Genomic DNA, 16191 nt, shown 5'->3' on the forward strand with positions numbered 1-16191 from the left:
CTAAGTGCATTTCCACTTGGAGGTCGTTCCAGGCTAAAGTGGCCAGAACTGAAAAGGAACAACCTCTACTCTGGCTTCTTTCGATCCTTGTTATACAAAAAAAGGGGTGCCTGCTTATAGTCCCAGGTCCTTCAGGCGTTATATACCAAAACAAAAGGGGTTGAACCTAACGGACAGGGAATAGCCACTTAGTACATTTATTTTTTCATGAATACCAATAAATGTTCAACACTTCTTTTGATCCTTGGGCAGATAAGATGATGGGTGTTGTTGGATCTAGTTGATCTCCCCAAAAATTGGGGGGTAAGACAGTTTTTCAAGTAAGTAGGCGCATGCCCGTATAAGCATTTCTGTGCCAGGGTCAGGTCTCTGATTTTCTTTTATGTTTTAAAGCTAAAACGATGTGTTTTAAACAATGATTGTGAAATATGTTTATCTGTATTTTTATCCATTGAGTTCTATTCGGTTCTTTTTTTTAATTGTAAACTCCTTTTTGTAAAGGTTTATTATGTGTAAACCAAATACACATAAAAAACATTTTTAAAAAGTAAGTAGGCGCATGCCCGTATAAGCATTTCTGTGCCAGGGTCAGGATATTAAATGTATTTATTTATGCATTTATATTGTGACTAAGCGCACAGCCATCAAGGCGCATACATTTAGACAATGAATCACATAACAGAAACGAGACAGCTGGGTACTATTTGATCCTCCTGGTAAACTGCAACTGCTATCTAAAGCCATGCTTGGACGGCTTTTACGGGGAACGATCTGCCTAGCCCGTTTGAACGTTGGGCAAACAATCTGACCCTTAGATTCAGATCTCAACGAACGGCCAGATATAAAGTGAGATAAGTGTTCCTTCAGGTAGGCAGGGGACTGACCATGGAGACATGGGTGGACTATGGTCATAAATGAAATCCTGCGATTGACTGGAAGCCAATGAAGTTCCCTCCTGGCCTTAGTTATGTGTTCTCGTCTTGACACACCTTTGTTGATACGGACTGCGTCATTTTAGTTTTTGTATACAGTTTTTACTTGCTCTCCCTAACAGAGCTTTGCAGTAGTCAAATCGAGGCATAAACATCTCTCTGACCAAAGTCTTGCAGTTCTTACTTGTAACATATGGCTTAACCAACCTAAGTAGCCTCAGGTGGTATTGTGATTTTAATAACATTTGCTACATGTGTATCAGCGCTCGGGGATTTATCCATTATTACTGTCAAAGTTTTAACCCGATATGAAGTTTTGATGGTTCCATGTCTTAAAATCACTGCAAAAATGGGCATGAATACAAAATATTGCGGCAAAAATGCAGTGGTTATTTGCGCCACAATCATGTAAAGGATGCGTGGGACACCCCTGCAACCCCCGCTCCCCTTAAATGGTACAATGGGGTACACCTTTACTGGGTCAAACCACAGAATTCTTGCAGCGATTTTTATTACCTGATACCGTTTTGATGGGATGACCATCAATTGTGAATTCCGCATATGCTGGCCCCAGTTTCAGCCTTACTTGAGGAGATCCAAAAATAAACAATTTAGTTTTTCCGCTATTAAGGCAGAGCCAATGTTGGGTCATACAATCTTTTATGATTGGGTCGATATTCTGTACCGTTTAGATGTCCTCAGTTTAATTTCCACTCAGTTCCACCAATAGCTGAGTGTCGTCAGCGTAATTAGTAAACTTGACTGCTGCTTTATCAGAAATGTTACGCATAGGGCGTAGATAAACGTTAAACAGTGCAGGGGACAATCGTGCTCCCTGTGGCACTCCACAAGTAGACAATATGGTTCCCTGAGGATGCTTGGCCCCAACAGACTATTGACATTCTGCCTGACAGAAAATAATCCAGCCACTTCACTGCTAATGGGGAGCAGTGATCTACCATGGACAGTGCAGCTAAGAGTTTTGCGTGGTCCAGGAGATCAAAGGCCGCTGATAGGTCGAGAAGTATCAATAGCCCTGCCTTGCTCCTGTCCATGCAGTCCATCATCTGGCTCTGGAGATCTAATTTAACATTCCTACACAGCCCCACACTACTGCTAAACAAGTAGAGTGGTGCCAGTCATAAAGGTGAAACCAGCGCAGCCTGTTGGGTATGCCTCCTTCAACCCTTTAGGGTAGCATGGGCTGAGGGTAGGCTATACTCTTCAGGAGGAATATGCGCTAGCATAGAAGCAGACCAAACATCAATAGTACTCAGTATACAAATAAAAGAATGTCCAAACTGGATTCTATAAAGATATACTTTAATTGAACAAAAATAAAAACGCCCCTATCAAAAACACAATTGCTCACCCCTGTACTAGAAGACGCAACATTTGCAGATTTGTTATGAAAGGGGGCACTATGGGTCTGAAGAAATGGGTGCATAAGCAATCATTTCAGCAGGCAATGTCAAATTTTTCTGAAGAGGTCTTTAAAAAAGTAGAGAATGATGTATTACTACTCACTTAAAACAGGCCATGGGGACAACACCACTTCAAATACCTTTAATGCTTGTTATTGGGCCTCAACAGCATTGAGACAGCCTTTCACGTACTTTTACTCTGTTCAAGTCAGCATTGAGACAGGTCTAGTCAATGACTTACAGCTGGTAGAGTTGGTGTCGATACAGGTCAAGACGAATTATTCCAGCAGGTCAAGACGGCGTGGAGACAATAGCTTCCTGTGGGTACAGTATCGTCAAGATGGGCGAGTTTATGGCCACCACTAGACTTCGGCTATGAGATGTATCTAGATGATTGCATTCATTGGCCCGAGACTTGATCCATTATATCTGTATTGCACTGTTGTGCTGTCTTTGACATGATGTGCGCCTAGATGCAGCTTGCTTCCGATGAATATGCGCAATATACATTTCTAACAACATAAAATTGGCTTCCACTGGGTCGAGACTGATTTGATTGAAGATGATCGGAAGCAGTGAGTGTCTAAGGCAGTTCAAGGTGCTTGCAGCGGCAATAAAAGCATCTCAAGATGTTTGTGCCAAAACAGATCAAAGATGGAAAACAGGGTCCAGGGATGTTTTGACTTCTGGCTGCTGGAGGACCCTATCCAGTGTCTCCAGAGGCAAGGCAAGCACTTGGTTTTGCACTTCACAGCCAGGAAGACCTTTATATAGTCTGTTCAGTCTGCCTCCAGACCACCTCCAGTGAACAGGTTCCTGGTCACCGGTGGTCTCAATTTGCAGTAGGTCTTGTCTAGCAGCCGATTAGCTAAATGTTCCTCTGGGATGGTTGAGGGAGAAAGCTTGCCCTTTTATTGCACTTAACCTCCGTGTAAGAGGAGTTTGGAGCCAACTGGACTACTGAAGCAGAAGGATTAGACCAGTAACTTAGTTGGGAGTACAAATATGATTCAACAAGGGGAGGGGGGATGATCTTACCCCCTTAACTATGCAGTCTGCCATTGCATATTGGTTCCAATCCAGCCTTCTGAAATGGGTGTAATCCTGGTTGCTGTTTCAGAACCTTCTGTCTGGTGACCACATAACTGAGGCGTTCTCGCTGCAGAAAGTAGGGAGGGGGTAAAACAAAGGGGATGGCTGGAAGGTTTGGAATTAATCTTAAACCTCTGGCAATTGCTCTGGGTAACCCTCCAAACCATTGTTCCTTGACTGCCAAGCCATTACAGAAAGGGGAAAGACTATGTGGAAATTAGGCTTGGGCCCACCCCCAACGGGGCAGTCCAGCCCGAACTGTTAGGTCACGTCTCTTCTGCACAAAGTCACAAGTAACCCCAGATGTGTTTTTCGGCCTCATTGGGCCTGTTTTGGGTGGGACCAAGCTTGATTTTCTTATGGTCTTTCACCTTTTGTAATGGATTGCCAGGCAGAGAACGATGGTCTGGCGGGTTGCCTAGAGCAATGCCAAAGGTAAAGATTAATTCTAAACCTTCCAGCCTTCACCTTGTGTCTTGCGAAAGTAGGGAGGGGGTACAGGAAGTTTAGGAGCCCTGTAAGAATTATACAGTGGTGGGTCCCTACTGTGAACGTGATTCTCTCCTGGATACCATAATTATGCCCTCTTCTCTTGTCTGCCTGCACCAGAGTCTCTGAGTTACCACTGTGGTGTGACTTCCTTTGGCCTAGCAGAACTTATCGTTTGATGCACTGGGCCTCCGTTTTCCTGGAGGTTAACTAACCTTTGTCAGGGAAGACCAATGCTTTTCCTGGGGCAGAGCACTAATGGTAGGTTTTGGATGAAACTCAATACCAGAGAGTGACCTGAAAGGAAGGTCTCTAGAAACTAAGCTGGCAATACAATTACACCAAAAGGTTTTGGCCAGTATAATTGTGGATTCCCAGGGTTCGCCTTGTCCTATCCAGATATGGCTTGTATTTATATATTAACTGACTGTCACTGGTTTCTGGGAGTACACCAGGCTGCTTGAGCTCCATCATTGTGTTGATAGGAATGAACATGTCTCGCTGTATCGCCATGCTGCCAAACTACAAGGCAGCTGCTGTGAGGTGTCGGTTTGGCAGGCCTAGAAGATTTGCATTCTTGTACTATGCTTTGCTGGGTGGATAACTCAGAGGCAATGTGTTTGTCTTTGGAAGCAAGCCAACGCAGAAAAATACAGGTTTCAATCCCAGTCCCGCGCTTCGAGATTGGCCTCTACTATTATGCACGTTATAAAAGATTTCGTTTTAATTGTGCTTTGTAGTATGAAACACGATGACGGGGAGGGGGTCTAATTGGCAAACCTCACATTCAGATAAAGATCTCCCCACAACTTTTCATTCATAAAAATCAAAAAGGCTCAGATACTTTGCATCTGCCTAGAGGGTTTTGTATCTTTGAGATGGTTAACCTCACTGAACTTCTGAATCATGGCCCAGATAAAACCAGAAGCCCAGGCGGTAGCTGTATCACTCGACGCTGAAAAAGTGTTTGATTCAGTATCATGGTTGTACTTGTTTAAAGTGCTTGAGAAATTTGTTATAGGCCCATAGTTTCTGAGATGCGTCGGTCTGTTGTACTCTAACCCCGGAGCCAGGGTGCTCACTAATTGCATGCTGTCCGAATGGTTTGGGCTGGGTAGGGGTACGCGACAGGGATGCCCATTTTCCCCCACACTATTCGCCCTCACAATGGAACCAGTGGCAGCAGCAATCGGGGAACACCAGGGGCAGAGGGGCATCACGATGGCCGGCCTAACCCAATCAATATCCCTATACGCAGATGATACATTGCTATATATCCGAGAACCAGATATACGTCTGGGCCCTGTGATCGAGACCATACAAGAGTTTGCCGAATACTCGGGCTATAAAACTAACGGGTCCAAATCTGAGATATTTCCCCTGACCCCCGCCACGCGATGTCCGACGAACACATATGGTCTGCAATGGTCCCCCACCAAAATAAGACATCTGGGAATCATCGTGTCTGGTGAAAAAGCCTCCCTTTATGCTGACAATCATGAACACCTGTTGAGTAGTATATCCACCAAACTTTGCCTATGGACAAAACTCCCTATCTCACTTATTGGTCGAGTGGCCATATTGAAAATGGTAATTCTACCGAAACTACTATATATATATATATACTAATATACCGTTGTGGCCGGGTGCACAGTTTTTCACAGCCCATCGATCCTTGGTGGTGGAGTTTGTATGGGGAGGGGGTGCAGCCAGAATGAAGTGGGAAAAAATGGTGGAGCCCTACAACAAAAGGGGCATAGCAGCCCCAGACTTTGAGCTATACTACCTGGTGGCACAAGCCCAGTTTATCAGATACTGGTATGATGAACTGAACACTTCACCTCACGTTGGTATTGAAGAGCACGCAGTATGCCCAACCGACCTACGATCCATAATCTTCAACAAGAAACATAAAGATGATTGCCCATTCCATCCGGTTAGCACAACAGTGCATGCATGGTCTAGACTCTTCTGTAGGCTTGAATTAGAGGCTCCTTATTACTCGGAAGCACCCTTCTGGAACTTCCCCGGCATAGCACCATCGTATGACCCAGATGTCCGAACAAATTGGGACCCAGAGGGGGAATTCAAACTTAAAGATATCTACCCCAATGGCAAATTCATAATATTAGAGTAATTTAAAGTTGGAATGGGGAGGGATCAACTGAAAATACTACAATATCATCGGATGCGGATGGCTTTTAAAGCCAGGTGGCCTCTATTCCCTGACAAACCACCCCCTCACCCATGCCTCGCTGCGTTGTCTACCTAGGCGGGGGTTAGTATCTCGGGGATCTACGCAGTCGTGCAGGCAAGCATGCCTACGACAAATAAGATCAAAATCTAATGGGAGGCTGATCTGGGAACCACCATTTCAGACAAGGCATGGGAAAAACACTATGATCTAACCAAAAGGGTGTCCATTAATGCAGGCCTACGCCAGATCCAATTTAAGGTATTAAACAAGCTGCACTACACACCCGAGAAGGTAGCTAAATTCACACAAGATGGTGAATGTGAGGACAGTATGTAATGTCACTACCGAGGCCATGCAAGCCTAAAGACATCTGGGCTCCGTTCAGAGTATACTTGTGTGAATCTGGGTCGGCTGGAAGTAGCCCAGCTGGACCCGGAAATGTACCGACTGTGTAGACTCTGTGTTGTTACTGTGTTTTGATATTTGATAACCGAAATGTTGAATTGTATGGAATGTTATGTTGAGGAGGCAACGTGTACCACCAACAATTAATAAATAAAGTTTAAAAATAAAAAAAACCCTCACTGAACTTCTCCAGAACCACATAGGGTCCAGTCCATTTGCCATTTGTCCTGAAGTGGCTTGACAATTTGAACTAACCATGCAAGCTGCCCTGGAATGTACTGGCACTGTGCCCTTCTGGTCATTCATCAACTCCTGACTAGCTATCTCTTTCATACACTGTTCGATGTATTGGGCCATTCTGGATCTTAACCAAAGTTAAGACCCACTACGTCGTGGGACAGACATCACAGATTACCCTCCCAGACTTCAGTGCACTTAATAGGAAGGGCAAAGAGAAGTTTAAAGGGCCTGAAACCTAATATGTTGTGTGGCACCTCTCTGTATTCAAACAGCAGGCATGACAGGAGAATATCCCATTTTGTTCTCACTGCTCTTCCAAGCCACCAATCATGCCTTCTTGTAAGTTCTTTACAGCGTTCCATCCTCAGACAATTAGGCTTGTATAGAGATTCAGCAAGTATCTCCACACTCCTCTCGCATTGTCGTCTTATGTGCAGATATGAATTTGGAGCCCATCAGGAATTACTTCTTTGGGGAACCCCACATTTATGAATGTTTGCCTATCAGCACCTTTGCCACCATGTGAGCTTTTGGTACTGCACAAGGTGACTGCTTCAGGGTACTGTTTAGCATGTTCTACCACTATCAAAATGTACTGGTTACCCTTGTTGTTTTGGAGATCCAAAGGACCCAAAAATGGCAATTGCTATCCTCTCAGAAGGTTTCCAAACCACGGGTACTGGAACCAACGGGGCCTTTGTCACACCGTCTGACTTAGCAGAAGACGGGAAAATATTGCAGGAGTGCACACATTCCTTTTTCTTTCTTTTTTTAAACACATTTTTATGCCCATCTGAAGCTAGTAAAAATAGGCAGACACCCTCCTTCTGAAGGAGAGCCTTAATAGCCTTGTTAGTCTGTTTCGGGTGCAACTCATTCTCAGACAATGAAAACACATGACACATGAGACATGGACAGGAAGGTCACTAGAAACCACGTTAACAGTGAAATGACACCAACATCTTTTGGCCATTATCATTTTGGCTTCCCAGAGACCACCATGTCATAACAAGACACGGCATATATCTAGTTATTATCAACTGCCCTCCCGTTCTTAGAACACATCATTATTTAATTTAGGATTTGAACTACCCAGAGTTAGTTTCTTTTTTCACCATTTCTGTATTTCAATACTGATGAGAGCTTGGCACCTGCTTTTTCTGAGCTGACTTCTGATGGTGAGGTTGTTGAAAAGATGGTCCTTTTAGAGTGATGTATTTCCATATAATGCCATGGTGCTTAAACAGGATCGAGGTGAAGTATTGACAGTGCCATTCACTCAAGATAAGGTTGTAGACCCATTTTTATGGCCTGAAATTAGGCGAGCTGTACATGGTTCTTGTTTAGCAAATAGGGTTGCTCAGAGACTCCTAATATTAATTGCTGGTGAAAGAAAGGTAGGGTTCCTCAGGGCACTGTGAATGGCCTGTATTGCAAAGGTGTATTTTTGTACCCTAAACCAATTCTCTCAGTTTCTGTATAGGATTATGTTAGGATTTTCAGGTACAGAGGTTATAGTGATGGTCCTTGGATCAGTGCCTTCATGTTAATTAAATTGAGACTTTCGGGGATATGCAGGTTTGGATTGGGGTTTAGACCGGGCAATGTGTAGCCCTTTTAGTTGTGGTGGATGATGGCCATGGATCTTCTATCTGCAAGTTCAAATTTAGATACAGAGGCCATATAGATTTGTTTAAGAGTAGGCCGTGCATATATGGAGAGGGATGGAATATGGTTTCATTTTTGTTTCGAGGGCCTCATTAATATGTTTTGGCTATATGGGTTATTATCAATGTTTTTAGTTGTCTTGTATAAGATCTGTGGATATTGTTCATTGTTTTGGTAGAAGAGGTGTATGAATAGAATGGCATGGTTTTGTGGATTTGGATCTGTAGGGTCGCTGGATTTTTGCGCCATTGAAGATTTGGAGTGAGTGGTATTGCTGCATTTATATATATGGTGCTGTTCTATGCTTTTGGTGCATGAAATATGGGTCAGTGGGGTCTTTGAGTTATTCATTTGGTGAAGTGAGTTAGTCATTTGGTCAATTGATTCCTGATATTTTAGCGGTGCTTCATGTTAATGTGTTATTCAAACGAGAAAGGGGAGTCGTTGACCCAGGCTTTGTGGTTTTGACCAATTGCAATGGTGTTGCTGATTTTTTTGATCTTGGAGGAAAATATGACTTTTGGGATTAGGTGATGGCATCAGTGCTTTCTTCTATGTAGACGTTGGTTTGTGTGGATTTTTAAGGGGGTTGAAATAATTGCATGAATTATTAATTTTAATGGTTGTTCTGACATCGATGGGTTTTTAATTCACTGGGGAGAGTCCTTTTATAGTTTTTTTTAACAGTCATATGACATGGATATTATTTTATATTTGGATGGATATCAGTGGTTTATTTGATGTATCATTGGTCATTTATGAACGGATGATTGAGAAGTAGGGGTGAAGGGGATGCATATTTAGATGTTCTTAATTTGGTTTTGTCTATTTGTTGAGAAGTGTTTGAAATATTTCTAAATCAATTCGATCAACCTGTTGGTGTTTACATAACTAGGAGAGTTGCTGCCACATCTGTCTTTAAATATGGTTCATGTGTTCTCATGTTTAGGCAGGCGAGCAGAAAAGCGGGGAGAGGAAGACTGCTTTCGGTGGTCCTGTTGTCAGCTCGCTTTACCAGGAGGAGACAATCAGGTAAGAAGATTAAAAAAAATATTTGTCCAATACTAGATTTTTAGGAAATACTTAATATGCTCTCATTCTTTCACATTGCTATGTTGCCAAACCCTGGGTTAGTACGAACGCATCCATGAGTTGCATAGATCAAAGTTTCATTGTTTTAGTTAATATTTTACAGGTAATTTACTTCTCTTGTTTGTGTGGTGAGCAGACACTTTTGCGTTGAAGGATCTATTTTCTGCAGCACTCAGTTGCATGTGGAGGTATACTGTATGTGGGTTTGCCGTTTGTGTGGGTGATGTAGCGAAATTAATCTTCAGTCATTTTTAACAGGTTGTTAAGTGGGTATAGATTGTGAGATTAAGGCATCCTTTTCGATGTTCCTCTCTCCCCACAAGTGTCTCTGTTCCCAGCCCATTCCACTGCAGTGCCAGTGAGTTATTCTTGCTTATATTTCTTGGACCGCCTTGGCTGGGCGAGTACTGTGCTGTGGAGCCACCTGGGTTCTTCATTTCTTGGCACTTCCTGTGCTCCAGTGCCCGAGGCAGGTCCCATACCTTGACTTAATTGTTTTAATTATTTAATTGCCGCGCTTCCAGCGCTGCTGCGACTGGTACCTGTTCCTCGCCCTCGTCTCTCCCTCACACCTGCGCACCGCGTGCCCATTGGTGAACTGGGCCCTTCTCTGACAGCCTTCCAGGCAGCCCCTGGAAGGCTTGGGACCCCGATGCAAAGGACAGCTCCAGTGGAAGCAGCTCCAGGTGGTGTCCGCAGGGGAAGCAAGTTGCCGGCAACCTGCTGCGACCATTCACGTAGGTGGTCGGGGGTAATAGGGTAGCACTTATGGCACCCCACTAAACTGACCACCCCCCCCCTCAAATCATTCCAGTAATTTGTACTGTTTTGTCTTGCCGCACATCTCCCCAGGAAAGTCTCATTCTTTGCATTACTGCTGTGTTAAACCTAGGCCTTTTTCCATCTTTTTAGGAAAGTTGAATCTGGTTCTGCTATGTGGTAACTGTGATACTGTTAACTGTGTCTCATATGGCTCTTCCCACTCCCTAGGTCCCCACCCCGCTGTGATTACCTTGTACTGGGGAGTGTTCCTGTCTGCTCCTTCTGTGTGTTCCCTTCTGTGTTTACCCCCCCCCCCCCCATGTGCATTCATGCTGTGTGGCGCTGGGTTTTCTGTCCCTCCTCTCGCACCCTCTATGGTGCTTTCCGTTTCCCCCCATCTTCTCTAACTGCTACTCAATCTCCTATCCCTCTCACTAAACCGGGTAGGAAGAAGTTCAAGAGGGACATCCTGGTCTCCAACCCAGGCCTCCCTATCCCTGATACCTGCATCAGTGCTTCCTCCAGACAGACTCTCACCGACATCCTCTTTGTCATTCCCTTGCCAGACCTATGGACCCCTCATATGGTCTCTGTTCTCTCTCCATTCTCCTCCTCTCCCATTAATGGTGGTACCCGGTGGGAGGTCCTCTTGGCCTCCTTCCACTCCTCCAAGACCAACATTAATGTCGATCTGAATGGCACCATCTTGGTCCTCGGCCCTCAGCCCAATTTCCTACTTTTCGATAGGCGTCTCCCGCATCGTATCAACTTCCTTCCTTCTCCTGTTAGCACATCTCTGGCTCCTCCGCCACCTCCTTCTTCCGCCGCCTCTGTGGCACCCTCCTCCTCTCTGGCTACTATGCCACCTCCTTCTACCACCTCTACCCACTCTCTGGCCCCTCTACCACTTCCGCAGAGTGTACCTCTAGCCTGTATCCCACCACAGAAGTCTTGAAATGTGGCAACTTGCTCCATATCAAAAGTTTCAACTCTCGCTCTGCTGTCAAACACACCTCTAACATCTGCCAACTCCTCAAAGAATTTTACCTGAATGTCCTCACTTTCACTGAGACATGGTTCACGGCCAGTTCTGTCACAAGTTTTGACACTCTCCTCCCTGATGGCTACAAGATCCTCTACGAACCCAGAACCAACCGGCGAGGTGGAGTAGCTCTGATCTTTCTGGAGTGGGTCCCTGCTTCCGTCATTCCTACTTAGGCCTACTCCTGCTTTAAATGTCTCGTCTACAGGCTCTCTATCTCTCCTTGCCGGCCTCTCTCTGACTGTGGCCTCCATCTACGCCCTCTTCCTCTCAGAGTGGGCAGACATCTCCTCTTCTGTCCTTGCCTCTACCTCTCACCTTCTCCTCCTTTGAGACCTCAACATCCACCTGAATGCTTATAATCTCTCCTCTGGGCTCTTCTACAACCTCTGTGACACTCTCTCTCTCTCTCTCTCTCTCTATCTTTCTCTCTCTCTTTCTGTCTCTCTCTCTGTCTCTCTCTCCCTCTCTCTCTCTCTCCCACTCTCTCCCACTCTCTCACTCTCTTTCCCACTCTCTCACTCAGCCGCACACACCTTGGATGTTCCCATCTCCGCAGACATCTCCTCTAACCCTCTCACACCCTACTCCCTCTTAGACTGACCACTTTATGCTTTCCTTTCACTTGAAACTCTCTGTCCCTCAGGCAAAGCCCACCCCAGCACTGCCATCCACCTTCTCAGTCATTCGACCCATGAAGCGTGTGTAAGTGGATGCCTTCACCTCGGCTTTCTCTGCTCCTCCTACTCCTGCGGCTGACTAAAACCCTGACACAGCCCTTTCTAATCTGCCGCTGTCTATTTCCAACACCCTGGACATCCTTGCCCCTGTCATGAGAATCCGTCTGAAGCCTACATCTAAGTGCAACTCTTGGTATGACTCTGACCTCGCCGCCCTGAAATGCAAGTGCAGGTTGGCTGAGAGGAAGTGGAGGGCATCAGGCGCATATTCTAACAAACTGGCCTCCCGCCTGCTCCAGAGGCAATGCAGACTCTCTGTCCTGTCAAGAAGAGAGTCCACATTCAAGCCTGTGTCTCTGCGCCCTTTAACAACACGGCCAAACTCTTTAAAATCTGCAAGGAGCTGGCCAATCCTTCTGCAGTCTCGACCTCTCCTGTTCCCTCCCAGGCCCTCTCTACAGCCCTGGCTTCTCACCTCAGCACTAAAACTCAGGACATCCTGTCCTCGCTCTCCCCCTCCTCTTCCTCTACCTTTCTCGGGCCCCCTCTGGCTGCCTCTCCCTCTCCTTTCTCCTCTTTCTCTCTGATAACACCTGACGATGTTTCTCTACAAGTCCTATCTATGAAAGTGCTGTCCAAACAGGTGCTCCCCTACTCCTCCAAAACCATTAAGGACCACATTGACACCCTCCGATTTCTGCAATCACTTTTTCGCCACTGGATCTTTCCCCTCTCTCCTCAAGCACTCACTTGTGCTCCCCTCCTCAAATAGCCTTCTGCCGATCCTACCTGTCTGTCAATCTATCGCCCGATCTCTAACTCTTTCCTGGGCAATTTCCTGGAAAATCTGGCCATCTTTCAGCTTACTCTCTTTGCCTACTCTTTGCTTACTCTCCACACTGAATCTTTGCCTACTCTTTGCTTACTCTCCACACTCAATCTTTTGGTTGTCTCCATGACCATCAGTCTGGCTTCAGAGCAGCCAGAGGCATGGAAACTGTTCTCCTGAAAACCCGTGAAGATCTACTCTCTAATCTTGATTCTAGCCTTCCTTCTGTCTTCATCCTCCTTGACCTTTACTCTGCTTTCGACACGGTCAATCATGCCATCCTGATCAATCGACCCCGTGAGAACCTGGGCATTACGGATCAGGCCCTGGAGTGGTTGGCCTCCTTCCTCCTAGACCGACCTCCCAGTGTCAAAGTGGGTCCTTTCTATCCACTGCCTATCCCTCCACATGCAGTGTTCCTCAGGGCTCTACCCTTTTACCCTGGCTCTTCAATGTCTACTTGGCCCCTTTTAGCCCAGCTGATCTCTACCTTCTACTTTCACTTTCAGTGTTATGCTGATGACACTTTCGGCTCTCCTTCGGGCTCCCCTCAGCCTCCTCTCCTTTCCCGCTCATTCCTGACAGTCTATCCATGATTCATGATTGGTGCGCGATCTCTGCCTTAATGCCAGTGAGACGGAGATCCTTTTCTTTGGGACTCCTGCTCCCGCTTTCCCTCTCACTCTGGCTGCCCTCCCTGGACTCTCTTCCGTTGCCTTTCTGTGAAGCAAAAAACCTTGGTGTCATCTTCGACTCCACTCTATCCTTCTTTCCTCACCTCACAGACGTTGCCAAGAAGGCCCACTACCAGCTGCACCTCCTCAGAGGTATTCTTCCTTTTCTCACTTTCCCCCAGGAGCTCACAGACCTCTAAACTGGACTACTGCAACAGTCTCTTTTTCAATCTGCCTTCCTCTACTCTCAGCCTTCTAACTAATCCAGAACAGGTCAGCCAGTCTTATCCTTGGCCTCAAGCCCAGGGACCCTATCTCTCCAGCCCTTTAATGTCTCCACTGACTCCCGGCGGCTGCAAGGATCACATTCAAGACCCTCTGCATCGTGAACAAGGCTTTCTGGGGCCGGGGCCCGCACTACATCCAACTCTCTCTTCCTAAACACCTTCCTTCTCGAGCCCTTCGCTCGACTACCTCCAACTCTCTGAGGGTCAGAAGCTTCTCCAGGCAGAGAGTGGGTGGTAGATCTCTTTCCTCTGCAGGTGCCCCCCTCTGGAACGGCTTCCCTTCCGGTAGCAGCTCAAGACTTTCCCTTTCTCCTCTGCTTTCTCTCATTCCCTCCCTTGCTGACCTACCTTTCTAATGGATTGTGTCCTCCAATGTATTCCTCATCTTTGACATCTAATGTCCAGCTTTAGCGGCTTCAGACTTTTTTCGGCAGAAGGCACCCTGCGTTGAAGGTGTCGACGATGTCCCTCGAAGGCCTCTGTCGAGGGTGACGTCATCGGAGGTTATATATAGCATGCACGGCGCCCGTTGGCCTCAGTTCCGTTTTTCTGCAAAAGCGTTTGCTTCGTGTGAAACTCGGCATGCCTCATACTTGCGAAAGTATACTTTATCGTTGTTTGAATCCAACTTGAGATGTCGTCTTCTACACCGTCGACTCCTCGGTCCGGATTAAAAAAATGTAAGGACTGTGGTTCGAAGATGTCCATAACCGAACTGCATCGAATCTGCCAGTGGTGCCTCGGAGAGGGGCACGAGACTTATACTTGCTCCAAGTGTCAGTCCATGAAAGGAAAGGCCTTGAGGGAACGAAAGGGGAAGCTTCAGGTAGGCACAAAGTTTCCAAACCCTCCAAGTCCCAACCTGCTGGGCCTTCGATTGATGAGTCGAGAGGCGACTTTCCTCAGAAGAAGAAGGCCAAGCGCTCTACGTCTATGAGTGTTTACCCCCACTCGTCTTCTTCGAGCAGGTCGAGGAGAAGGCACCGCCGGTCGCCTTCATCGATGTCCTCGTTAGACCGCTCCCCCACAAGGGTGGTATGCCCGTCCAAAAAGTCGGCACCCGCAGAATGGGAAGCTTTCCGGTTGGAAATGCTCAAAATCTTTGAGACCGGGTCAAGCTCTGACCAAGCCTTCTATGAAAGCCGAGAAGGAGAGGTCTCGTCCTCGAGCCCAGGTAAACAGCGTGATTCACATTGAGAGTCCTCGAGGCCTCTAGCCGACAAAAGGTCGAAGGATCACTCGAGATATGGGGAGAGATAGAGGTCGTCGAAGCCTCCTTCCCAGCCCTCGATGCCGTTGGAGCTTATGACGCCCATCGGGTCCTCAAGCCCTAATAAACCATTGCTGCTATTGTCAACGTCAACACCGAAATAGTAAATGCCGGCTGTGCCATTTTTGCCAGCTCAAACACAGATGCCTAGTGTCCCTCCAAAAAAGGAACTGGCTAAGACAAAGTCCACGTCTTCGACACCATCGAAGCCTCTGGGTTCTAAACCAGAGAAGATATATACTCCTCTCCCTAAAAAGGATTTTTTCTAGTCCCTCACTTCATTTTTGAGGAGGAGCAGCGTTCAGATGAGAAGGATGTCCCTTTTGGGCTCCAGTATGGTACACCCAATTGTTAGAGAAAATGTTCAGTTTAGTGCTAAATTCCTCCCACCTTGGAGACCCTCAGCTCTTTTTCTGAACTTTGGGACTTTGTACTTTTAATTCTACGTGTTTTCGGTGTTTCTTTTGGTTGTGGAGTCTGACAAACTCCATATGCATCATCTTTTGCATTGTGTCAGTCACAGAGCACCTTCAGCGCAGGGACACAGGGAAGTCTTTCATATTTCCCAAAGGTATAAATACCTTCTCTTGGATAAACTACTGTTTCCAAGAGCAGTGAAGTGAAATTGACTTTACTTGCACTTTGTAACTTTTTCTAGACACAGCACACACTATCTTACAATAGGGTGCTGGAGGGGTTACTTAGTATCCCCTTTGTCTAGCTTCTCATGTAAAATGTTTGTTACCCTTTCCTCGATGAATGGCTGGTGGCACTTTTAACTGCCGGTGTTTGTCAAAATTCTCTTGGTCTTCTTTTTTCGCCATTTCTTTGTGGAAAGGTCCTTCTTGAGATTTACTCTGCGCACCAAATCTGGTTTGGTTTGGCCCCTTTTTTCATTTTATCTTTGGCGGGATTCACGAGTGAAGCCCGCCTCTGGCTCCAGGGTGTCTGGTGGGGGCAGGAAGTGAGGGAGGTGCCTGAAACTACCTGTGCTTAGTCTCCTAGAAGACACAAATGCACTCTGGTGATTGGCCAGCTGACTGTCTGGCGAGGACAGCCACTCTGCTGGGTGACTGACAGCTATGCTGGAATGCATGGGGGAAACCTG

At 46.3% G+C, this 16191-nt stretch overlaps 1 protein-coding gene across 1 annotated transcript in view; it reads left to right on the forward strand.

Moving 5' to 3' along the window:
- The window catches only part of ACBD6 (acyl-CoA binding domain containing 6), a 1145790-nt gene that overhangs the window by 353970 nt on the left and 775629 nt on the right, over positions 1–16191 (forward strand). Inside the window, exon 4 of the mRNA XM_069641451.1 lies at positions 9397–9479. Within this exon, the coding sequence (XP_069497552.1) occupies positions 9397–9479 (83 nt within the window). The remainder of the gene's footprint in view (positions 1–9396; positions 9480–16191) is intronic.

This window comes from Ambystoma mexicanum, chromosome 1q, assembly GCF_040938575.1.
Source record: "Ambystoma mexicanum isolate Mex_15411 chromosome 1q, UKY_AmexF1_1, whole genome shotgun sequence".
Taxonomy (NCBI): domain Eukaryota; kingdom Metazoa; phylum Chordata; class Amphibia; order Caudata; family Ambystomatidae; genus Ambystoma; species Ambystoma mexicanum.